This window comes from Siphateles boraxobius, unplaced genomic scaffold, assembly GCF_051911475.1.
Source record: "Siphateles boraxobius isolate OS27281-9 unplaced genomic scaffold, OSU_SipBor_1 22, whole genome shotgun sequence".
Classification (NCBI taxonomy): Eukaryota; Metazoa; Chordata; class Actinopteri; order Cypriniformes; family Leuciscidae; genus Siphateles; species Siphateles boraxobius.
In genome coordinates this window covers 12661921-12689113 of record NW_027508833.1, presented here as the reverse complement: position 1 = coordinate 12689113, position 27193 = coordinate 12661921, and the positions used below count along the sequence as shown (strand labels likewise).

Below are 27193 nucleotides of genomic sequence, written 5' to 3'. Positions count from 1 at the left end.
GGTTTTCCCGCAGCCTGCCGGATCCAGGCCGTTTCCAGATCTGACTTTCGCCTGGACCTGATGACAATGCAGTGCTGAAGTGCCAACTAGCCTCTCCCTATGGAGGATCCCTATACCACTCTACAGATAAAGCGTTGTGGAATTTTTCGGTTCGCGTACCTACCCAAAGTGATAAGACAAAATAAAATTCTGCATCAAAATTTATAGACAAGTAGTTTGTTTAGGCTTGGTTTGTAAGGAATTACAAACCTGCGCACATATATTCAAACGCACATAACTATAGAATCAATTCTTAATGCGCATGTGAACGCCATCAGCGTCTATCACAGGTTCACGTTTAAAGTCTGTTTAGAGAGAACGGTGTCGTCTTAGCGGCCCCTAATTTAATAACAAATGATCATTTAGACGGAAGTGAATCAATCAAAACTAACTTTAGCTGGAAAAAACATTTTTCAAGAACCACTATAAAACCAAACCAATCTCTGTTACCTTAAATTATATGTTTATCTCTGTAAAGCTGCTTTGAAACAATCTACATTGTTAAAAGCGCTATATAAATGAGGATGACTTGACTTGACATGAAATTCATTTGTGTGGGAAAAGCCAGTTGCTGAAGCAATGTCAGCCTTTTGTCACAGATATCAGAATAAGACAGCTGTCATGCAGAAAGCATAATGTCATCTTTTAATGAATTTCCCCAGATGCGGTCTAGCCTCAGGTAAAGGAGTGATACAATAGTGTGTCTGCATGTATACGCTGACTCAAACAAATCAAAATGGGTGTGTTGGTAAATCAAGGTAATTAATCTGAACACTATGCAGTGATCTTACCCTGCAGGTCTCAGCCAAGACATCCATGACAGTGTGATGACTTTTCAGAAGAACCTTAACCGTCTGGTAATCTGGCATACAGACGCATGTTGTGTTTTCCTGGCTGCAATCCCACTGGCTGCCTTCAGGTGGCATGACTGAGTAAACATTAGCCAAACTACCCAACCGCTGTGAAAGAAAACAAAGAGGATGAGGATGACAAAGATGAGAAATTTTCATCAGGTCAAATATAAAGACTTTTTGAATATTACTTTTTTCCCTGGTTAGTTAGTTACCTATTAATAACACATGTTATCATGTCTCCTTATTTATTATTTTTGTGTTTAAGACAGATTTGATAGGATTTCCTTATAAATCCTAAAAAAAGAAGAAGATCTGATCTAGATACATTAATAGATTTTTAGTAACCAAAGGTTTTTTAGCCAAGTATAAGCACTTATAAATTAATCTAAAACTAAAGTATATGACACTGACTTGTTCCATGACTCATAGCATGGCGTTCTGTGGCATCGATCTATGCTTGTTTAAGGATGTGCCACTAAAAAACAAAATACACCATGGTTCTTTCATGGGGGATTAAGTCTTTGGTGTCGGAAACAAACATTCACACACACCAGAGAAAACATGTCTTGTCTCAGTTCCACAGGTACAGACTGTTCACACATCCCACTCAATGAAGTAATGGCCTTTTTTAGCAAGGGAAAGAGTTACCAAAGAGCAGCTGTATAACCCTCTGTTTGTCCAGTGAGTGGTGTGAATGAAGCCCCGACCAGCAGCAGAATGAGTGCGCATTCATTTTACACAGTAACGGTCAACTTTCCAAAAGAGCAGCCAAGGGCAACCGCCCAGTATACGGTTCTCAGTGTGTGTGTGTGTGTGTGTGTGTGTGTGTGGCTCTCAGCACCAGAGCCTTCAGATTTTCCTCTGCAAAGTGGGAAAAATCATTTATGGAGGCTAACCTCCACCCGGAACATACTAAAGATGGAATGATGAAGAAAAGACACTTGCTGTCGAGAATAACTCTTAGGTCTCTCAGCAACATGGGTGTATTGGTCACCGTGGATTACTGAAGTGGCGTACAGAGAGGAACCATGGACAGGTAAACACAAATTATACACGTTTCTCATTCCATAGAACGTGTTAGTTTGAAACAAGACTGGAAACTATATAAATCAACTGATGTGTACAAAATCAGACACTTTTTCTCCTCATGAGACACACAATTTCTCAGTTCCAGACAAGTGTCCTCATAATGAAACCAGCAGCACAACAAAATACCAATCAATATTTGACCATCTATCAGCTACAAAAAAAACAAAAAAACAATTGTAATATATACTGTACAGTGAACAAAAAGACATTACTAATATAAGTATAAAATGTATAGTATAACTGTATTTTTAACATTAAACCCAGTAAAACAGAACTTTTTCTAGTTGGCAGGACTTAAAGTACACTGTAACGTACCTTAAAACTACAAGGAGGAATGGTGTTTAGATGTCCTCCAACATCACTGTCAAAGACCTAAAACAAGAAGGAAAAAAACGTATCACTGCATAGTCATTAAACTCTTAGTCATATTTTGTCAGACAGAACAAGAGCCATGGTTACAAACACTGCAGCAGACAAACTATCATTTCGTTGCTAAAAAAACCTCCGCAAGCAAATTTCCTGTAGTAAATCTATTTTGATCTTAAACAAACGCTTTGAGGCTTCACTGGAAGTAAAGGGCATTATAATGGTTAGTAGGACACAGTCATCCAATCTCTTAAAGTTCAGGTCCTTGTTTTATAGGCTTTTTAAAATAGTCACCCAGTGCATTGGAACAGTCCGCCAACCTCCATTAATCAAACATATACCTATGTGGACTCAAATATTGTAAGCGTTTATAATAGATTGCTTGTGATGTTCCTCATTTAAGTCGCTTTGGATAAAATTGTCCCTCCCTAACATGTGGTCATATACATTTTTGGTATTTTCCCTGAGGCCCATTTATAATGTTATTTTTTTCCGGATTTCTTTCCTCTCTTTGAGCCTTAGAAACAGACCTGGTGTTTTTCGCTGATTTGCCTTGAAGACCTGTAAATTACCTCTTTGCATGTGAAATGAGACACTTTTGAGGCTCAAAAAATGTTGGAGCAAATTAATGTGTGAAGAGAGGATAATCTGACATCTCACATGTGACCATAATCTTAAAATAACAAGGAAAATGTAATTTATGGAAGTGAAATAATGCCAAATGTTTTTGAAACAAAAAGCCTGTTAAATTGTACCACTTGAAAAAAATATGCATTGCATTAACCCTGCTTGTATTTTAATGCATTGTATTTTTAGGGTTTGCATTTTTATGGGCTGAAATTTAGCATGGTTGAATATTTAAGCTCAAAACATTTAAAACACATTTTCATTAGTAAAATTTCAATAATCCATATTCACCTTTCATATTTCACTTCCAAAATATTCAAATTAATTAAAAATACAACCTATAATATTCAACAGGCGGTTTTCGGTCCATTTTATTTCGCTTTGCAAATTGACCCTTCGGTAAGCCTCGCCCTCCCTAGTTACTGTTGCTACGCCTGTCAAGCTTTCGCGTCTGGCACGTCTATTACAGTGTGTATGCACCGGTGTCAGACATTCCCAATGAGATAATTAGTAATTTTTGGCGAACAAGTGAAATATCTGAGAGAGCAAGACAAAAGGGACTGCAGTATGCATTCGATGGATATATCCACGACATATGCAACCGATTAGAGAATAATTCCATAAAATTTAAGCTAAAGCCTATAGTCCCAGCACAGCAGCAGCCGCCCGCTTACCATTCAAATGGGAAACACACAAATTGAGGAACAACTATGGTCGTGCATGGCAGGGTAAGTGAAATGTGAAAATAATCTAATAATTATATATCAAACAGTAATAAATCCATAAATATTGTGGAATAACACTAACACCGGGAGAGCCGCGATTGGATTGGGTTAAAGTTACTCAGTCTGGGGTAGTATGCCGTCGATTAACAAAATGCTGAAATATATATTAAAGTATGTCAGTGAGCCTCCGTCTTGTCTTTAATAATTTTATTTTACGTTCACATATATGCATTATCAACAAAGAACCATCATTATTTCCAAGCAATAGGTGTTTTTGTTAATCCTGTCGACATTTAGTTGTGAATGGGGTCTCCCACACTGCTGGATCCATGCACATAATTACTCCCATCGGCTTTTAGATTTTCGGGAAGGAAAAAAAATTCCACTCTCGCGTCCAAACTTTTAGGATACCGGGTATCAGATTTGTACAATCCATACGCACACCGCTTCGGCATGTTTCCCTCGCTCGAAAGCTTGCCAGACCTCCCGTGCCTAGTTACGGTTGCTAAGACACGATTGGCCAGTCGCGGTTTTCAGGCGTGGCTTTGCGAAGGGTCAATTCACTTCCACAAATTCAGTGGTTCAAATTCGACAGTAAATTCAATATTGGCATCCAGGAACTGCAGGAAAAGAAGTAGATTACCGAGCATAATCTCCATCTGCTTTTAGTCGACCTCACCAGAAAGGGGTGCAAGCGCGTGTTGTTGACGAAGACCAGAGCAACAGTTAGAGCAAGCCATTCATTCATAAAAACTAATTTACAACAATTGAGCATGCATTAAGTTTTTTGTGATGATTATCTGGGTCAGTATATATGCGGAAAAGATGATAAAGGCACAAAAGCTGTTTTTATGTTTCATTTATTAACTTCATTGTTACTTTCCCTGTGTAGCCTTACATGTTATCAACTTTTTCTACCATGAACGGGATTATAATCGGTTTCCCTTAATACCTCATCATACTCAAGGATTCCCCTTCCATCAGGACAAAAAGCTTAACATAGCTTAATGGACTAATACAGTAATATAAAAGACGAAACTCGCACCTTATTGTGGAAGTATGCCTACATACATGTTAATATTCCTACATACATGATTAATCTGGGAAGGGTCATAGCACTTTCATATTGTTGTCCTATATTGTTAGTTTAACTGTAACTTAAGTTGCTTTGGATAAAAGTGTCAGCTAAATGACTAAATGTAAAATTGGCTTGACATCGCACATTTAGGGACCGTCTCTAAAGTAAGATTGGTAGTCCTATAGGCCTAAATGTTTCAAACTTCAATAGCAAACTTCAATTTATTTGAATAAATTGCGCATTATGCCTGACACCTACATGAACACTTTACAGTTGGTTTTATGACTGCACGTCGTTCTCTTCAAATGCTATTGAAGTTAGAAACGTGTATACCAATGTCGTATGTAACTTTAGAGACGGTCCCTAAATGTGCGAATGTCCAATGTCAAGCCAATTTATACCAGTATCACTGAGAAACGCTCAGCTTTAAACTTTGCGCGTCAAGTTCATATTCTGAGTCCTTCTGCTTGCCTGCGAGTTTGGTCTTTTATATCACTGTGTTTATGTCCATTATAAGCTACGTTAAGCGTTTTATATGCCCAGCAGGGGAATCCTGACGTATTGAGGGAAACCCTAGTAGCCTAATTCATGCAGCACAATCGCCGCAATATAACGTTGAGGCAACTAAACAACCAATAGATACGTCAAACTCAAATGTAACATTGGATCTGTATACATCCGCATCGGGGGAATAACATTATAATCTCGTTCACGGTTGAGATGCATGTAGGCCACTGGTTTTCAAACCCTGGTTTGAATTTTTTTTTTTTAAATTAATTACTGATTTATTTATTTTTTAAATTTAAATCACTGGCGACCCATTTTTTTAATTCTCGCGACCCACCCGTAAAAAATGGCTCGCCAGTGATTTAAAAAAAAAAAAAATCAGTTTTCTAATAATATTAATAGCTTTGATTAGAAGTACACTAAAAAACCATTCAAATTCATGCAAAATAAATAATCCACGTCACCTGACCAAAATGAAGACGAAACAACGAAACAAACTGAATGCTTCTCCTGACATGCGTGTTGCCCTCTTGTCCTGCGAACGGCTTGGGACCAGAATATGCAGAATAAGCAGGCCCACCCTTCTCATTAATATATTTACACAAAACACGCACTCGTTCGCTCCATCCGCAACACACACACGTTCGCTCCATCGGCAGCAACACACAAACACTCGTCGTTCTTTGCGACTTCCGCAACACATTCTCGTTCGCTCCATTGTAGAGCTTAGATTCTCTGCCCGAGCCCGACCTTGATCAAGCACGTCACGTGTCACGCGCAGCGTTTCCTCCACTCGCACGCTGTGCTGTATTGTGTAGCTTAAGTGCAACATGGAGCTTGAAGTAAAGAAAAAAATGAAAACAGGAGAATTAACTTTGAGCAAGTATGAAGGAAAGTCGGAGGTATGGAAATATTTTAAACTCGTGGGCAGTGACAACATATGTGTTGGCTTTGTTGAGTCCAAGTGCGGCGCGCTGCTAGAGAGTCTGTATGTGTTGTAGCCATGAAATAAGCGCATTTAGTTTATATTTATTAAAATATTATAATGTTATTTTTTTCCATCTATGTTGATTATGAAAGTGAACAGAGTAGATAGGAGGATGCGCAATATTAGGAGACATGGAATGGTTCAGGCATGATTTTGACCACTTCATTATGTTTTGTTTTGTAGAAAGCCTTTCTTTAAAGTGAATTTTGTTTTGTATAAATTGTATCTTAATTTTAATACATTTTTCATCAACCAATTGCCTGAAGAAGAAGAAGCATTAATAAGAAGCAAATATAGCCGGCAGTATTCATGACATGGAGGCGCCGGCGAGCCGTGTTCACCATAGCACGTGAACTGGAGCATCTCATCATAAAATTAAATCAATTCTCGGCACGCTTGTCACCGAATTTACTAATTGTTCAATTTAAAGGGTAGTTCACCCAAAAATGAAAATTAAGTCATTAATTACTCACCCCCATGCTGTATCAACCCTGTAAGACCTTCGTTCATCTTCGGAACACAAATGAAGATATTTTTGATTAAATCTGAGAGGTGGATCACTGCTACATAGGCTGCCAGAGGGAATGAAAATTGACGGCCCAGAAAGTCATTAAAGAACATGTTTAAATATTCCATGTGCCTACAGTGGCTCAACTATAAGTTTATCAAGCGACGAGAATACTTTTTTTCCGAAAAAAAAAACATAAATAACGACTTTATTCGACTACTCCTTTTCTTCCTTGTGGGCCTGAGACGAGAGTTCAAGAGATTTCCACGACGCATGCGCGAGAACTGAACAAGAAGTATTAGAAGAAGAACGTTCTCTTCTCAGTTCTCGCGCATGCGTCGTGGAAATCTCTTGAACTCTCGTCTCAGGCCCACAAGGAAGAAAAGGAATAGTCGAATAAAGTCGTTATTTATGGGGTTTTTTTCGGAAAAAAGTATTCTCGTCGCTTGATAAACTTATAGTTGAGCCACTGTAGGCACATGGAATATTTAAACATGTTCTTTAATGATTTTCTGGGCCGTCAAGTTTCATTCCCTCTGGCAGCCTATGTAGCAGTGATCCACCTCTCAGATTTAATCAAAAATATCTTCATTTGTGTTTCGAAGATGAACGAAGGTCTTACGGGGTTGGTACAGCATGGGGGTGAGTAATTAATGACTTAATTTTCAGTTTTGGGTGAACTAACCCTTTAATAAAATTAAAACTATCATTGTGATAATTAAAATAATTGAATATTAAATATTAAGTGGCCAATTTTTGCACATTTATTAATAGTATATATATATATATATATACAGGTCCTTCTCAAAGAATTAGCATATTGTGATAAAGTTCATTATTTTCCATAATGTAATGATAAAAATTAAACTTTCATATATTTTAGATTCATTGCACACCAACTGAAATATTTCAGGTCTTTTATTGTTTTAATACTGATGATTTTGGCATACAGCTCATGAAAACCCAAAATTCCTGTCTCAAAAAATTAGCATATGATGAAAAGGGTCTCTAAACAAGCTATTAACCTAATCATCTGAATCAAATAATTAACTCTAAACACCTACAAAAGATTCTTGAGGCTTTTAAAAACTCCCAGCCTCATTACTCAAAACCGCAATCATGGGTAAGACTGCCGACCTGACTGCTGTCCAGAAGGCCATCATTGACACCCTCAAGCACCCATTGACACCCTCTGTAAGACAGAAAGAAATTTCTGAACAAATAGGCTGTTCCCAGAGTGCTGTATCAAGGCACCTCAGTGGGAAGTCTGTGGGAAGGAAAAAGTGTGGCAAAAAAACGCTGCCCAACGAGAAGAGGTGACCGGACCCTGAGGAAGATTGTGGAGAAGGACCGATTCCAGACCTTGGGGGACCTGCGGAAGCAGTGGACTGAGTCTGGAGTAGAAACATCCAGAGCCACCGTGCACAGGCGTGTGCAGGAAATGGGCTACAGGTGCCGCATTCCCCAGGTCAAGCCACTTTTGAACCAGAAACAGCGGCAGAAGCGCCTGACCTGGGCTACAGAGAAGCAGCGCTGGACTGTTGCTCAGTTTTGCATGTCATTCGGAAATCAAGGTGCCAGAGTCTGGAGGAAGACTGGGGAGAAGGAAATGCCAAAATGCCTGAAGTCCAGTGTCAAGTACCTACAGTCAGTGATGGTCTGGGGTGCCATGTCAACTGCTGGTGTTGGTCCACTGTGTTTTATCAAGGGCAGGGTCAATGCAGCTAGCTATCAGGAGATTTTGGAGCACTTCATGCTTCCATCTGCTGAAAAGCTTAATGGTGATGAGGATTTCATTTTTCAGCACGACCTGGCACCTGCTCACAGTGCCAAAACCACTGATAAATGGTTTACTGACCATGGTATTACTGTGCTCAATTGGCCTGCCAACTCTCCTGACCTGAACCCCATAGAGAATCTGTGGGATATTGTGAAGAGAAAGTTGAGAGACGCAAGACCCAACACTCTGGATGAGCTTAAGGCCGCTATCGAAGCATCCTGGGCCTCCATAACACCTCAGCAGTGCCACAGGCTGATTGCCTCCATGCCACGCCGCATTGAAGCAGTCATTTCTGCAAAAGGATTCCCGACCAAGTATTGACTATTGGGTGCATAACTGAACATAATTATTTGAAGGTTGACTTTTTTTTTTGTATTAAAAACACTTCTTTTATTGGTCGGATGAAATATGCTAATTTTTTTAGACAGGAATTTTGGGTTTTCATGAGCTGTATGCCAAAATCATCAGTATTAAAACAATAAAATACCTGAAATATTTCAGTTGGTGTGCAATGAATCTAAAATATATGAAAGTTTAATTTTTATCATTACATTATGGAAAATAATGAACTTTATCACAATATGCTAATTTTTTGAGAAGGACCTGTATATAAAATTGCGCAGCTCCACACTGTCAATGGTCTAGCACCCATTCAGCACCTGCGTTAAATGATCTGTCTTCGCCCCTGGTTATAACGGCCCACATATTAAAAATGGTCGGGTTTAAATCGGGCTCGGGCTCATAATTACAGTTAATGTGTCGGGCCGGGCCGGGCTCGGACACAACGTGCACGGGCTCGGGTCGGATCGGGCTTGATTTTTTGGGCCCGATCTAAGCTCTACTCCATTGGCAGCAACACACACATTTCAGATCAATATATTTGTTTTCCTTAAAATTGTAATTAACACTAACTTTATTCTCATTTGAATTATAAATATGTTTGCTTTTAAACTGTGTGTGATTTTGGTAGAGTGACAGTTGTAGGTTAAGTTTGACAAGAGTTTACATTTTGACAAAAGCACAATGTTGTGTTTTAAAATAATAAAATTTAATGGACTACCTAATATAAAAATCACACTGCTCTGTTTAAATGGCAGTACTAGGCTACAATTCGTACCATTCAGCTACAATTCGTACCATTCAGCGTAAGCACCGCTCAACTGTGATGATTCCATGCACATTTTTGCGCATGTGAAAAGGATTATTTTTTCCTGTCGATATTGCAACGTGAGTGAAGTTGCTACAAAACCAGTGCTCGAAGTGGGGCGGTACTCACCGGTACGCAGTACCGGCACTTCTACATTTTACTCTTAAGCGTACCTGCACTTTTTCTTGCGTACCGCTACTTCTCGCATGTAGCCGGTACTCGACCACTGACAAAAAAGCGCCAGTGTCACGCCCGTTGATATACTTCGTTTGCAGTGCGTATGCAGTGCGTATTTTTTCCGCCTTCATGTTAACAGATTCGAGCTTTCACACTGCACGCGCATGCGGTCCGTCAATGTGCTCCTGGTGCTTTGTGTATAGGCCTACAGCAGTGCAGTGATCGTTCCGAGTCTATTTTTGCAGTGCTGCACACGCTGAATTAAAGTGACAGCTCATGGTTAGTGGTCAAAACACAGATTGACATGAAAATATAATAATCCCACCATAAATGCATTTAATTAAAATGTAGTAATCTAAATGTATTTTTGGACTTGCAGACTTGGAGGAGTTCCGTTTTCGCACGCACGACTTGTTTTAATACATTTATGTTGTTAATAAACAACAAGTTTTGTTATGAGTTTTGTTTTTTACTGTAGAAATCTCAAATGTCATGATTTGCCAATGCAAGAGTACCTGCACCTTTCTTTTCCCACTTCAAGCACTGTACAAAGCCTATAATAAAGAATAGTTTACCATCATAGACTATGTTGAATGTTGAAACATTTTGATTCTAATGAGAGAGTTACGTGAGCATAATGCCCCTTACTTTTACTTTCGCTTTAAATTATTTCGTTTTGGCTTGTTTATAGTTATTATTAGTTTTTAAATTCTTGTTCTGTTCTGAATATTACATTTAAAGAGATTGTTGTGGAATATGTTTTGTGTATTTTTTAAGCATGCAGCAAACGATAGGCTATTAATTGGTGAAAAATCCTGTATGTAGGCCTATAACTTGATCAAATTAGTTCAGAATCGACTTTGCGTTGCAATCGCGTCAAGTGCACGTGCATCATCAAAAGTGGTTAAAAAAAGTGCTGAGCCGATTTTTTTCTGCGCACAAGCCAATGGGTCGCATCAAAAAAAAAAGAAAAGGGTCCCTCTTGAAAAAGTTTGAAAACCACTGATGTAGGCTACACAGGAAAAGTAATCGTGAAGACACTGAATTTCACAAAAACATAATAATCACCGATACGCTAACTTTGTTGTAAAGGAGTTTTTATGAATGAATGGGTTGCTCTAACTGTTGCTCTGGTCTTCGTCAACAACACGCGCTTGCACGCCCTGCTGGTGAGGTCGACTAACAGCAGAAGGAGATTATGCTCGGTAATCTACTGCTTTTCCTGCAGTTCCTGTATGTCAACGTTGAATTTACTGTCGAATTTGAACCACTGAATTTGACTGAAAACCGCCTGTTGAATATTATAGGTTGTATTTTTAATCAGTTTGAATATTTTGGAAGTGAAATATGAAAGGTGAATATGGATTATTGAAATTTTACTAATGAAAATGTGTCTGAAATGTTTTGAATTTAAATATTCACAGCTTAAATATTCAACCATGCTAAATTTCAGTCCATAAAAATGCAAGCCCTAAAAATACAATGCATTAAAATACAAGCAGGGTTAATGCAATGCATATTTTTTTCAAGTAGTACAATTCAACAGGCTTTTTGTTTCAAAAACATTTGCCATTATTTTACTTCCCATCATTACATTTTTAACTGTAATGTATATCGTGAGTAATTTATGGAAGTCGATTCCTCGATTCTGAATAGCCCTAGAGTTGTGACTGACTCCAGCACAGGAATTGAGCCTCGCTGTTGACTCTGTTGTTGTTTCCGAAATTGCTCAAGATTTCATTCTTTTTCTAATCCCTATTTTGTGCATTGGAAGTTGAATGCTGTCAGAATCTGTGGCTGTAGAAAGGGTATGACGATGGAGAATTCAACACAAACGGTTTATTAAAAATAACATGCAGAAGCAAACAATGTAGAAACAGATCCGCAACAACATAAACGACACAAAACAAGCAACAGAAGGAACTATTGGCTTAAATATACAGGGATAATATCAAGGTAACATGGAACAGGTGTGTAACTTAATCAACAACCATGGAAACAAACAAGCAGAATTCAGGCACAGAAAACGGGGAAAACTAAACTAAACAACATAATTGATCTTTACACACGCACTATATCACCAAGGAGTGAACGAAGCGAAGCGAGGAATTTCGACACTGACATATTACACGGTGCATAAGAGCTGTCGCAGAAACAACTGTCATTTATGCTACTTTTATTTTTGTAGCTTACACAGTGTGTCGCAGAAACATGTTATTTTTGTAGCTTACTTTAGAAAAAAAAAGAGTCATGGTAACTTTACATTATAATAATACAAACTTCTGTGTCAGCTTTGTAGTTTCACTGATGTTATATTAATGCAATTATTATTGTTTTTCCAATGGTTAACCTAATTTGTTCATAATCATTAAACTAATCGTAAAAACTCCCATCAATAAGTGTACATTATTTGATGCATTTTTGTATTTTGAACTCTCCCATCCAGACAGCTTATTGTGCCTAAGACATGAGGCGTTTAACACCATCACACGACCATTATAATGAGATTAATCAAAGTATACATTGTTTCTTGTTTATTTAATATTCGACCAAAAAATAGTCATCATTTTTTACCTTTGTAAAATAGGTATTGGCAACAATGATGCTGTTAGGCTACTCATAATTTCAAGGTAATGTTACGTCTAAATTGGAATAAAGGGAAAGCTCATTTTTGTTTTGGTCAGGAAAAACATTAATCAATTTATTGTGTAAAAAAGATTGCAAATCTTGGGGAAAAATTGGAAAAAAATTCCATTGACTAAAAAAAAACACATCTCTAATGCGCACTAAGGGCTTTTTATTTTATTTAAAATATATTAAGGACACTTATATTGTGCTACAAAACATAAAACAATACAATTTAAATTACGGTAACTTTTTTAATACGTTTTTAAAAATGTAATTTATTCCTATGATCAAATGTGAATTTTAAGCATCATTCCTGCAGTCTTCAGTGTCAGAATTCATTCTAAGATTCTGATTTGCTGCTAAGGAAACAATTCTTACTATCATCCATGTTGAAAGCAGTTAAGCTGCTAATTTTTCCCAGGATTCAAAGAAAAGCCAGAAAAGCCTTTATTTGAAATAGAAATCTTTTGTAAAATTGTGTCTTTATTGTCACTTTTGATCAACTTAATCCATCCTTGCTAAATGAAGGCATTCATTTCTTTCTTTTTTTTTTAAATAAATAAATTAATTAAATTAATGTCAAAAGTTTGGTCAGTAAGTTTATTTAGAGTATACATAACTGTCAAACCCAAGGCTAAACAGGATTAATGTCAAGGTTCTCAAAACTAAGTGAAAGACAAAGAGGGAGAAAGAAACAAAAAAATACACTTTGACTTGATGGCTACAACAGAATCCTTAGCAAAAGGTTGGCCTGTTTAATATTTAGCAACTATCATAGGGCACTTATAGCAGCCATCTGTGTGTCCCTGCGGGGTAGAGTATAGCATGCTGCAATTTACCACATATGGCTTTTAATAATTCATACATTTCTCCCTCTGTCTGTCTCCACACCTCTGCCTTCTGTGGTGTGAAATGAAAATGGGGCTTGTTAGCCAAGATGGCTGGATCTCCCATTACACAACACATATCAGGGAGGGACAAGGACTCTGTGATTAAATTCTTTTTTTTTGTTTCCCTACTGGATGCTACCAAGATGTTACAGGATTCATTTAGTGACAGAAATTAAGAATTTTAATTTTCTTTATTAAGGGCAGAAATTTGGCCCCTGGAATTGGTTTTCAGTGGCATTTTTTTTACTGTAAGTTCGAATATAAAAAAAACGTGTCGATTACTTCAGTGAAGAATGGCATCTACACTAATGTTAGTCTTTCTGCTTATTCTGAGGTTTACTGTAATCAGACGGATCCGGGCCGTATCCAGACCAGATGGAGGACCTGCACCTAGACACGACCACAACAGAGATTGTGTCAACTAGACTCTCCCCTGTGAAGGCCTCATCGACATGACAGCCATCTGTACTGATCCTCGACAAACCCGTCTCCATACCGACGTACAGGGCTGGACTGGGACTAAAAATCGGCCCTGGCATTTTGGCCCAGACTGGCCCACTACATATAATCATAAACACAACCGATCTTTGCACGCCCCTGAATGTGTATACTCACTCCTATTAAAACCACTAATGCCATGTAATGAGTGAGTAGGAATGAGTAAGAGTTAATAGATCAAATAATAACTACTAACTGTAAAATACAAATCGAACTACTCCATAATGATGAATCCTAAAACAAGCTATAAAGCTGCATTGGCATAGCAATACAGTGTTTGACACAGGATTTTTGGTAAATCTGTGGGGGGTGGACATTTGTCCCTTTAGAGGGGTTCGGGGGAGCCCCCCGTAAGAAAAATGTGTGATTTTTAATGTTAAATTCATCAATCTGGTGCACTTTAAGAGTTTAAAATTAAGATCCCCAATCCATGTTCAGTGTGCAAATTGAACAAAGAAAAACTGATATAGTGATATAGTGTCTGTCTGCATTACACTACTACATAATAAAAGTTATAATATTAATCCCATGACAGTAATAGCCATATATTGTAAAACAAATGCACTGAAAAATAAAAGCAACTTTCATAATTAGTTTTGTACTAATTTCTATGCTTAAAGGTGACCTATAATTCAAAATTGAATTTACCTTGGTATAGTCAAATAACAAGAGTTCAGTGCATGGACATGACATAGAGTGAATCTCAAACTGGACTGTTTTCGCGTTCTCATTTAATTCACGTTTATGAAAAACACCCCTGAAAAACGGTCGGTTCTCCACACAATGCCGACTGTGACGCAATAGTCGGGATCATTAATATATACGCCTCCAAATATTTGCATAATGCCAGCCCTCAATGCCAGGCGGAACTGCGCAGCCGAAGCATGGCAGTTGCTCAGTGTGGATGTACACATGAACACAAAAGTATTTTTTAGTTCCTTCATCTGAGCCTCTGAAGAAACAATGGGTTAATTTTATTTTCTCTGGAAATTTCCAAACATTTCACCGACTGTTTCCTCAACTTGGGCCAATACAGAGCTGGCCTCGGATCGAGCTACCAAGCAACACTTTCTGATGTGTAATTGTTCAAGTCCAGACAGGTAATCTTTCTCTCAAAATCGTTCAATACTGTTTATGCATCAGTAAGTCAAGCCAGTGACTAAAATATCAGCTTCACATCGTTTCTTTTAGTAGGATGAATAAATTGTAATGGATAATCGTATTTAAATTGTGAACAAATTATATACAGAAAGCGATCAAAGGACAATCTTTCCACACAGCGCGAGTTTCTGGACACTTGCCAAACTCGTTATGAAATCAATGCCGCACGTTACTGCACAACGAAGCTCTTACTGTATTTACATCATCGTGTTTGCATTGGTGAAAGCATTAGAGAGTGCAGAAACTGCTTTGCAATGATAAGATCTTCATTCTCGCGATCAACACACTGTCATCTGCTCAATGCTCATCACGGCAACATTTTATGTGATGGGAATAGATCTAAATACTTTAAAAACATCTCACGATTCGTTAATCTCGATAGCTGTTATAGTAAAAACGTATAATAGCAGTAGTAAAAGTATTCGGGAGAGAGTTTCACATCTAATGCGTAGCTATTTCATATGCAACTATGTCAGCCAATCACAGCAGTGGCCGCGGTTACACTGAATCCCACAGCAGACACGCCCCTTCAAACAGAGTGTTCAAATCAGAGGCTAAAAGCAGGCTAGGAAAAATGCCATTTATTTCTAAATTATGATTATTTTTTATCTAAAAAACATACTAACATTATAAGGGTAACCCAGGAAACATTATAAAATAATAAAAAAAAACATTCTAGGGCACCTTTAAAGGAGATAAACACATGATCTTTTATTTTGGCAGAAAACATGGTTTACAAACGCGTCTCATTACAATTCTAGTAAAATGCGTAATCGTCAACTATAATGCATATGTGTAAATAATGCGTAACTGGGTAATGGGTTCCTACACTCATAGCCTAAGTGTTCTGAAAGTTGCCTAGTTCTGCTTACCACAGTTCTCTACACTCACTCATTCTCTCTGGATCCTCCTCAATATCCTCATCAGCCACTTGAAGGGCCCGTTTCTTTTTTTCACGCTATTTCTCTGCACATTCCTTGCGTTTCTTCTCCATCTCTGACTATTTTGACACATACACACTGACACTGCAGGCTCGGTCAGAGCCCAAAGGGGGAGGAGTTTAAAGACGTGATTGGACCAGCCCAGTGTCAATCAAGAAAAGAACCAATGGGCCGCTGATCGGCGCGTTTCATGGCCCGGTCTGTGAAAAAAAACCCTACGCTGACTTTTCTGTCCAATGCATTAACGTTAAACCGACACAAAGATCCCAGCGCCGCCATTCAAGCAAAACTAAACGAATGGGCCGCCGATGTACGAGTATTATGGGCCGTTCAGACAAAAAACATTTTTGCATTTTTTTTAAAGAATTATCTGTATCGGCCCAAAAAGCAGGTCGGCCCACCGGGAAAGTGCCCGGTATGCCCGATGGCCAGTCCAGCCCTGCCGACGTAACTCTGATCTTCAACCAGATGAACTGGATAATATTCTGATTGTTACAATCCAATCTGACTTCTGACCTAATGCTGCCTGAATCATAATCATACACTGTTCGTTCGTTGGCCAGAGGAGAACTGGCCCCCCGACTGAGCCTGGGTTCTCCCAAGGTTTTTTCTCCATTCTGCCACCTGATGGAGTTTTGGTTCCTTGCCACTGTCGCCTTTTTCCACCTTTGTTACCATTGGTTTTGGCTTGCTCAGTAGGGGATAGGGCTGGGGCGGTATGGATTTTTTCTAACCGCGGTTGAAAAGCAAGATATTCCCGCGGTATAGCGGTAAACTGCTTTAAATACACACAAACCCGACTGAAAAGTGAACAGCATGAGTAAGATAGGATCATAAGATGGGTCAGACATGATTTTGACCACTTTATTAAGTTTTGTTTTGTAGAAAGCCTTTCTTTAAATTAAATTTCGTTTTGTATAAATTGTATCTTAATTTTAATCACTGTTTCATTAACTAATTGCCTGGAATTAATAAATAAGAAGCAAATATAGCAGACATATAATCAGGAGGATGTGGAAGCGCCGGTGTGATCTCTTGCACGTGAACTGGAGCTACTCTCATAAATGAGACGAAACTCTGCGTATAGGCTAGGCCTACTTGCCTCACAGACATGAGAAATAAATGGAAAGCTTAAAACAAAATGATAAATTTTAGGCAGTAGCCTAGTCAGGTAAGGTCAGGTTTGCCGATGTGCCTTATAGACTATTTATTTATTTATTTTTATCCCTGTGCGCCGATCGGAGACGGAGTTCACTGCTGATATCTGGGGATACAACATAGCCAATAGGCTATACTAGGGACTTTAGCCTTTAAATATCTTTGCTGCATTGGAACGGTCTCCTTTCTAGAACAGCCAAGTGCTTTCTAGCCTCGCTGCAGCAGCGCCTTACATCGCTTAGACCTTAAAACAGATGTAGTTTCGGAAATTTATCAAAAAATGTTGATGCGGACAGATGAGTTTTGTGATGCGGTTGTGGATGAAATAATAATAGCCCGTCCGCGCATCTCTAATACAAATGGAATGTTATTATGTGTCATGGAACATTGCGCTCCACAACTCGCGAAAGATCGGATTTGCTCCATCTTTTGATGTTAAGTTTTGTTTAGAAAACCTTGAATCCATGTAAGACACAATATTATTAGACATAATGTCATGAGAATCATGAATCCATGCCATTAGACACAACGTGAACACATGTGCAGGCCAATGTTTGTTTGTTTTTTTTGTTTTTTTTGCGGTGATGACAGTGACGAGCTCAGACCCGCGGTTGGAGTCACGTGACCGCGGTATTGCGGTAATGCGGTAACCGCCCCAGCCCTAGTTGGGGACATTAAATTTAACATTTAATTTAATATTCAACAATAATATTGATCTGCCTGCATTGACACCATTATATGAGGACTGAACTGAGCTGGACGATGACATTACGGTTTTCTCCAGAGCGGCTATATGTAAATTAACTAAATTAATAACTTTTTTAAAATAAAAATGAAACATCACTGAATTTTATTGAGCTGGACTGTGTTGTTATTTTCTTCTGGAAACAAACTTGTTTGCATTATTTTCTTGTTATCTCTGTAAAGCTGTTTTGAAACAATCTGTATTGTAAAAAGCGCTATATAAATAAATGTGACTTGAAGTGACTATAGTAACATTCTAATATTTTAGCATATTATTTGGATATCTAATCGATGCAAGAGCCAGTTTGGTTCACCAAGCTACTCCTAATGCATTTTCATTATTTTCAAAGGATATTTTTTAGTACTGATTTTTGTTCAGTATTAACTAGGGGTCGACCGATTATCGGCGCCGATATTGAGCATTTTTATGGTTATCGGTATCGGCCATTTTCAAAACCGATTTGCCGATAAAATAATTAAATTTTGAAATGCGCTATATTTGGCTCTGACGCAGCCACCTCTGTCGGAACTCACCACTCTAGGTGTTTCTCAATGTCAAGGAAGGATCCTCGGAAGCTGTTATTTCGAGGATGCTACGTCATCGACATCCGTCGAAGGACTGTTCCAATGTCGAGGATCCTCAGAATTTCAACCAAGGACTGAGTCCTTCGTTCGAAAAATATCCCATACACAGGAAAGGATGCATATGTGTAGCCTTCGCGCTCTCAAATCACCCACAATCCTATGCGCCAGCTTTGCTATCTTGTTTAAAAAATAAAAAATGTCAGACGTTAGCGGAGTCGGAGCAATAACGGGGCAATATGCTTGTACATGTAAGTTACCATACATTTGTTATAACCGTTGTACATATAAGTGAAGTTTAACGTTTAAATGCCAGTACAAATTACTACCGTATTGATATTACAAATTATGCAAATATATACAAATTACGTCATTGATGGCTAACTGAACCAGACCTGTCATTTAGCTTGGTTGCCGTCACCGGCATTTCTTTTATAAATAACTAGTTAAGTTGTTCAAAGTAATTTAACATGGTTAGCAGAAGAGAATTCTTTTAAAAGCATTTAAAATCGTACTGGCCCCAAACTTTTGAACGGTAGTGTACATCACAACTTTTTGATCTTTTTTACTTTTTGCAGCGCCAAAAGCGGACCTTTTCACTGACGTAATGACGCAATGACGTGCACTTGCTAGCCTGTTCCATTTACGTTCTCTCCGAATGCTAAAGAGGAGCCTCGCCTAGCCTCTGAACGAAATGACTTGGAAGGATCAATCCTGCCAAGGAAGTATCCTTGACATTGAGAAACGGCTTGTAGACTAGACCAATGCAATCTGATTTGTTGGGAGTCACGAGTCCGGCCAATCAATGCGGAAAGCTGAAGGCACTGAAAGTTTAGCACTCACACCAACAGCACTCGCTGACTGGAGCTGCTGCACTGATCACGCATCACTTGTCTTGTCTCTCAAAGTTAAGGCAGCAGCAGACTTTGCTGAAGTAGCAATACATTACTCCACTGAAGTTGCAAAACACCTCAATATAATAGGGTCCTGTGATCTCCGTGATGCAGAAAACACGGACCGCATCGCGGAATCCAGACATAAAAACGGAATTTACTGTATAAAGCGGAATGTCACGGAATTTGTCAACTTCTTGATGAATTAATAAAAAGCAGGTCAGTACATATCAAATCGAATTTCAAACCGCAAAAAGACTATTTAAATATGAATCCTGCCTGTGATAAATGAATGGTGCAGACGCGTGATTTCATTTTCCACACACACACACACACACACACACACACACACACACACACACACACACACACACACACACACACACACACACACACACACACACACACACACACACACACACACACACACACACACACACACACACACACACACACACACACACACACACTGGAGCACGCGTGACGCTTGCGCTGTTTTGCATCTTTATATGAGGACATGATTGCATAAACATCATCTCCAGAGCCGCTTAGTCACTTCATGAGCTTTTTAAAGCTTCAACTGAGAAAAGTTATAGTCATATCATAAACACACAGAAACTCAAAGATCTCCACGGCAACCCGTCAAAATAAAAGTTAGTTTTTTCATAGGGCCCTAAACATGTAATTTTTGTTAAACTGTAAATAAATTGAATAAGTTTGATGAGTTAAATGAATGAGAAATGCTTTTTGATTATTTTAATGGTTAAATTAAATTTTAGTAGAGTCTTTAAGTTTTACAGAATGCTGCTGGGTGCTCCCTGCAATTTTTTTTTAGTTATTATTAATAATAATAATAATAATGTTATTATTAACAGTTCTCAGATTTAAAGATATGTTTAAAATAATTTAAAGAAAGTATTTGTCAAAACTCTTTGTTATTCTTAATTTTGACATTAACTTACATTTTTACACCAGACATAGGCTATATATCGGTTTTAAAATATCGGTTATCGGTCTACTTGATCTGTAATAATCGGTATCGGCCCTGAAAATCACATATCGGTCGACCCCTAGTACTAACAATTAAAAAAAAAAAAAGCAATTAAAAAAATTCCCACTGAGCTCATTGCAATACATTCTGGAATTGCTTTATCTGAGAAGCATATGAGATTTTGCTTTAGAATTTAGAAGATCAAGCTCTTGGAGTTGCATCTATGACGCCTTAAAAGGTTTTCTAGCTAGGTAGCAAGGATGCTCCAATTAGAATTTGTTGGTCCAATTACAGATTATGAAGAAGTATTGGCCGATATGATCACAGATACCGATCACAATAATAAATAATAGTATTCTTAACAACAATATTTTTTAAGTATATAAAAAAATAAGAGATGAGAAAGTATCATGATTTGCCAACTCTATATTTATTGGCAAGCAACATGTGCAACATATTCCATTCCCTCTCTTAGATGATTAGGAACAGCTTAGAGTTTAACAAATATAGCATTGCTGTGAAATAAATAATATAAATAAAAAACAAAACAGTCTTTATCAACAGAAAGTGAGCAGATGTAAAAACACTGCATAGTCTTCACTAATATAAAATTTAGATTTTCCCACTACATCTACTAAAGAGCAATGAGTGTTTTCTCTTGGTCTTGTGTTGTTTGATTAACATTAATCACACAGACTGCAGCAGTAATATTATGCTGCTGTCACTTTAAGAGCTAATGTACGAATCCGTAAACTGTTATACATGCAACTTATTTCACAACTGTTTATGCTCACTTAAACACGACTGTGCTTAAGCGAATACTCACCAAGTCAGGCATTATGACATATTTCTGTGTGTATTTGACCGTTCACCTTGCTTGTCTGTCTCCAACTCAGTCTCGGAGCGCATCCACACAAAGCCACTCGAGGAAGAGTATCTCTTTTTTACGGCTTAATGCAGTTTAAACAACTCTTTTTACTATGGGGCACATCCTGCAGTTTAGCAACAGTAGACTGTATTTCATGGCAATCACTGATCTAGCTGATTTGGACATTAAGTTTGGGCTTTCAGGGAGGAATGAAAGTGCACCGCTGTGAAGGCAAAAAAAAAATGCACTAATATATCACAGCTCTAGTTTCTTGCTGTCATTGGTGTAGGGTTGCTGTTGTTGTAATGTCTCCAAAGACGTTGCAAATGTATTGTCCTTTTCAAACACCTGGTAGATCTGCCAGACCGGTGAATGTTGTGAAGGAATTTTAGCTGCGCATAGAGAAAATGTCTAGCGAGTCTTGCGTTATCTGGCTCTTCTGATCGGCCTTTATAGAGACCACTGATCAAAATACATAAAGCTATTTTCGCCCAATAACGACCGTTGCCCAATCAATTGGAGCACCCTTACTAGGTAGCTTACTATGTTTTAGGATATAGCTATATTTTGCAGGTCAACAAGGGGTCAAACTTCAGAAGCACCTATATTTCTACAAGGAGCCATGCTAGACTGTGATCCAGCAAAACAGCATCCCCCTTACCTGAGGAAGACCACTGTAAGAACAGCAGCTCAAATCACTGATATCCTTTTCACAGGGACAAAACCAAAAGAAATAAATTAGGGATTTTCCATTTGTATACAGACTAAGGTAGTTTACTGGGTGGCAAAGAAGTGCAAACAGACTCAACAAAACAAGCATTAGTTACTTATTTAGCTGCCAGTTTTTATTCCAAACAACACAGTGCTCTAATTGTAGAGACAGTCCCCCAGCAACAACCTGCGATTAAATGCCTTGCTCAAGGGCACAGACATGACAGGAAATCTATAAAATTCTCCGGCTCATCTGTCACCTGTCTCTGGGTTTAAACAAACGGCCCAGTGCAGTTCCTTAACTGCCGATTTACCACCATTATTAGCACAGTGCAGAAACATCTCAACAGGGAGGAAACATCATCAGCTTCAAAGTCACAAGGCTTTACACTGGATAACCAGAAATGAAACCTTACACACTAAAATAGCCCATTTATTATCTTGGTGCATTTCTGAGAACGGAGGTTGAGATGGGAGAAAGAACAACATTTTTAATCCTGTCAGCTCTGTAATTACTACCTTTAGAGAGTCTTTATTTATCAAAGTCCTGTTATTTGCACCTGTGGGAGGAATTTCCCACCAGCATGACGCATGAGTTTCAAAACATAAAAGGTAGGAAAATTGATATGCAAATGTACTTTCCAAGCATTGGTGTAACGGCACACAGTCATGAATGGTTAAATCAGACAGAGTGAGTGCAGTACCTGAGAGACAGAAGGCTTATTTTCATGACCTCGCTTGGTAAGAGTATCAAGGCCCTTCAGGGATGAAAAGACCCCTTTCTTACTGCAACCTCGATGGGAGATAGACAGAGAACGCTTTCGCATTGTGGCCTCGTCTCTGGAACAGATCTGTAGAGCAACAGAGAGATTAGTGTTAATGGTAACTAGACAAGTATTTCTGTTTTGGAAATGGCATCTGCTTGCAGTAATTTTATGATGAAAACGACATTGGGATTAGAGCATAACTGTTTATTATCTCAACAGTCCCATTAATTTTCTAATTTTTAACAATAATGTGTAAACCTGTCACAACTTCATTTAAAAAAAAAAGAAGTGTATAATAGCTGAATTCCCCATGAAGAACAATACTACCCACAGTCCTGATCCATCGATCAGAGAAGTCACTGTCGCCATGGAAATGAGAATCATGCCAAGAGAGCTAAGCAGCAACTACAGACTCCCATGAAGCATTGCAAATGGCAATCAAGCCAGTCTCCCTACACTCAACCAACTTATATATGTGAATATTTTGCAATTAAACTGCAAATATATTGTATTTTAATCTTAATCTTATAAATGTCTCTAAATCAAAATTTTTTAGGGCTGGGCAACGATTAATTGCAATTAATCTAATCCAAAATAAAAGTTTGTGTTTACATAATGTGTGTGTACTGTGTATAATTATTTTGTGTATAATAAGTCACAAACTTTTATTTTGGATGTGATTAATCGCAATGAATCATTGCCCAGCACTAAAAATGTTATATTGTACTGTTGTTTTGCTTCAATCGCGTAATTTACAATGCTTCATGAGATGAATAGTTAAATGCTTAGTAGTTTATATCTTATGTACCTTTGCAAACTTTGTTTTAAAGCAATGTCATTGGAAGACAAAGTTGTGATTCAACTTGTGATTTTTTTTAGATCTTCATGGAGAAAATTAATTGGAAACTGTAGGGCTGTAACTGTAGTGTTCAAGGATACTAACCAGTGCATGGAAGGAGGAGACGGAGAAGATTCCCAGTCGGGCCAGTGCAGCTTTGGTTGGGCGGCTGGCCGTGGCCAGGAGGCTCTTGGGATTGGGTAACTCGCTGCCCTGCAGACTGGCCAGGTAGCAGCGCATGCGGAAAAGGTCCATGTTGAAGCGCTCAAGATTCTGTTCCCACTGTTGGATCTGTCCGCAAATTAAAAAAATGGTTGGTGAGGAAGAAAATCGCATCCACCAGTTAACAAACTTCCTTTCACAAGAATCATCTGTGATCTATGGTGGCAGAAACAGCATGAGTAATGGATCTCCGGGGCTGTAATTGCTCTCAGATGTGAGTGGGGCATAAAGGGAGTTTTTTCCTCTAATCTTCAATTGCCATTATACTTTGTAATAAAATCTCATAGGGGAAACTATTGGATTGAATGCTTTGCTCTTTTGACAAAACAGATGAAGGAAAAAGAACATGCCAGGGCCATTAGTCACAGCTCTATGAACGTTATCAGTTTGCATATGAAAAACACTCATCTCACAAAGCTAGACATTCAACTAGTCTGGTCAATATTGCAGACAAAAACCCCTCCCACTTAAACAGGAAGAGATTGTCCGTCTGACATGTAACATGACCAGTGTTTGTTTTGTTTTAATGTATCATAGGCCCTTTCTACACCGTCTGAGGCCACAATTAATAAAAGTCTATCAACACCAATAATGTAATTGTATATTGTTCACTCATTATTTTTAAGAAAAATAAATACAAATATTTAATTTAGCAATAGATACATTTTTTTTTAAAATCACACAGCTAATCAGGGTTTGACATTAACACCCGCCAAATGCGGGTGGATTTCAGCAGCGGCGTGTAAAGAAGTCATTCATACTAGCCACTTTGGATTGAATTTTTTTAATAGAATATATACCTTTTTTAGATGTAGTCTTTTAAAGACGCATCTGAAATGATAAAGTGCAATGTAGTGCTGTCAAAAAATATAGATTTTTAATTACATATCAATACTGAAATATCTGAAATGCTTCCAATACTCATTTTCCGCAAAAAAGATACAAAATACAAGCTGCGGTCAAATAGACACAAAACAATGTCAAAATGCCAGACATTTATGTTTTATGTGAATGTAAACAGTTGAGAAAGAAAACGCATGTATAACAGTATAATATAATATTACAAATATCTATATGGCAGTTCCCCATGGAATTGATGTCAAAATTTCAACAGTGAAAATGCTGAGTGGCTAGAAACTTTGGAAAACCACTAGCCACAGGGTGTCGAGCTAAAAAGTTAATGTCAAACCCTGCAGTTAATCAATTACAGCACTTTGGCATTGATGTTACTTTTGTGTGTTGCCTGTATGCTTTGATTTGAGCTTTCAGCATCAATTCATACCACTGGCAATGAGTCTAGAGACACTGTGCCATTACAGTTTCTTGGCTTTTGGTTTATTAAATCCTACCAACTCAACCCCACACTGTTAAAACAAGTATAATGAGGCTGGATAGACACTGTGCTGTTAATCATGGGTCATGGGAATAAGTAACCATAAGTCATGGGAACTTACCCTAACACAGGAGTGCAGTTTTAGAAGTGTGACACTGGATACCGGCATCCTCCCATTTACTACAAAAAAAGAGGCCTGTTTGCTGTAGCTCAGAGCCCATTACAAACACACTAGCTTGCCTAAGTCTTGGAACCTGTTTGAGAAATTTGTTCTAATTGTGTCCCAGGGTATTTGATACAGCATCAACTGATAACCACTTGTGTTGATTACTGTAAGTGAAGATATAATAGTTGAAAGTTCTATCAGAGTCTGTTCATTGACTGTCTGATGCACATAGGCTTAACATAGGCTTCACATAGGACATGTCCCCACCACCTTTTTCAACATATCACAGCATGGATGTACCTAATGCAAAGGAAAAATCTCCAGTTGTGTAGTAGAATACTCATTCAGTTAGTTTGTGTTAAGAGGCAATCTGGCGAGGGAATGTGTTGTTTTTGAACAGTGTTTGCTCTGTTCTCTCGCGGCTCATGCACAGTCTTCACAAATAGACGGGTGCTTCAATCTAACGCTGTTGCAAGGAGCAGAGTCTCTATATATTACGGTGAAATCACAAAACAAAATGCACACAAATGTGTCCATGCTCTTGGTGCACAATTACTGATGAACATTTTTGGTTCAAGAAAAACAAAAAAAATATTTATATATAGGAAGACTAGGGTTGGATACCGAACTCGGTAGTTTTAATGACACCGACCGAATTACAGTACCGATTCACATTTAATCAATCGATGCCAAATTGCGGTACCTGAGAACGCATCTGAGTAAAACTATTTAAATACGCATCCTGCATGTTCTGCGTGTCTGTGTGAATGAGTGGCGCGTGGTTTCAATAACCACACACACACACACTGAAGCACGCTGTGTTCTTCAGCCTCTGCAGTCTCATTATATGAGAACATGAATGCATTTCCAGAGCCGCTCTGAGAGTCACAGAAGTTCATCAGCATTTAAGAGTTACATTTAAGAAAAACTATTGTTATATCATTAACACACGGAAACTCAAAAGGTCTTCACCCCAACCCGTCAAAATAAAAGTTTGGTTTAACTTGACAATATATTACTGTTGTACAGTACAATTTAGATATCTCAATTTAATCATAATACTAACACTAATAATAATAATAAATGATCATATTTATATTTCATATTATATTTTAATATATTTTGTCTTCTATGTTGTAATTTTAACAGTATAATCTCAGTTGTGCTGCATATTGTTTGACAAAAAAAAGTTTAATTTCATATAAGAGATCAATTAAATTGATGTTATATGTCTTAATTGGATTACTAGAAAATTCACAACAAAACATTTTATTTTTTATTGTTAGTAAAATGGTTGTTTATTATTAATATTCAAGCATCACAGAAAATGGCAGACAGCGACCAAGGCAGCTCTGGCATAATGTCAATAACACTTCTATAAATGACTTAGCCTACAGTTTCTTTACAGTTATTGAGGTAAACATGCCTAAAGTAAAGAAAAAAAGGTACCGCTGGATATTGGCACCGGTTCAAATGTGAACAGTACCCAACCCTAACAAAGACAGATTACAACCCAGAACATCTGGCAAGTTTACCAGAAATTCTCCCACCAGGCCATTAGGACACACAAACATCAAATGTGTACATATACCCACTGACATAAAGTCAGTGACAACTTCTGAGACTTGAAACAAAGTTGCAATTAAGAGGTACCAGGATGATAATGAGCTTATAATGAAGATTGATACTTTTTTATGATTTTTTACATTCAGTGCTTCGTGTCACTGAATTTCTAAATGATGCCGAGTTTGACACACTTAAGTAAACTAGATTATGCATGAGTCTGGCCAAATTTATTTTTGCCTTCTGAGGTATATGTATTTGAAATAAATAACCAATGCTTACTACTTCTGGATGGGCAACATTTCTGATTGTAGTTCTAAATGTGTAGTTCTACAGATTTCTCTTTCATTTGTT

General features: G+C 38.0%; 1 protein-coding gene across 5 annotated transcripts in view; it reads right to left on the bottom strand.

The window, feature by feature from the left end:
- The window catches only part of tiam2a (TIAM Rac1 associated GEF 2a), a 137572-nt gene that overhangs the window by 60409 nt on the left and 49970 nt on the right, over positions 1-27193 (bottom strand). For 3 of the 5 annotated variants that reach the window (XM_077238645.1, XM_077238644.1, XM_077238646.1), the window contains exons 7-11: positions 23661-23846; positions 22655-22801; positions 21901-21945; positions 2298-2354; positions 831-998 (exon numbers count right to left, since the gene is read on the bottom strand). In XM_077238645.1, coding sequence (XP_077094760.1) covers positions 831-998; positions 2298-2354; positions 21901-21945; positions 22655-22801; positions 23661-23846 — 603 coding nt within the window. The remainder of the gene's footprint in view (positions 1-830; positions 999-2297; positions 2355-21900; positions 21946-22654; positions 22802-23660; positions 23847-27193) is intronic. The other 2 variants (XM_077238647.1, XM_077238648.1) reach the window with 1 other exon arrangement.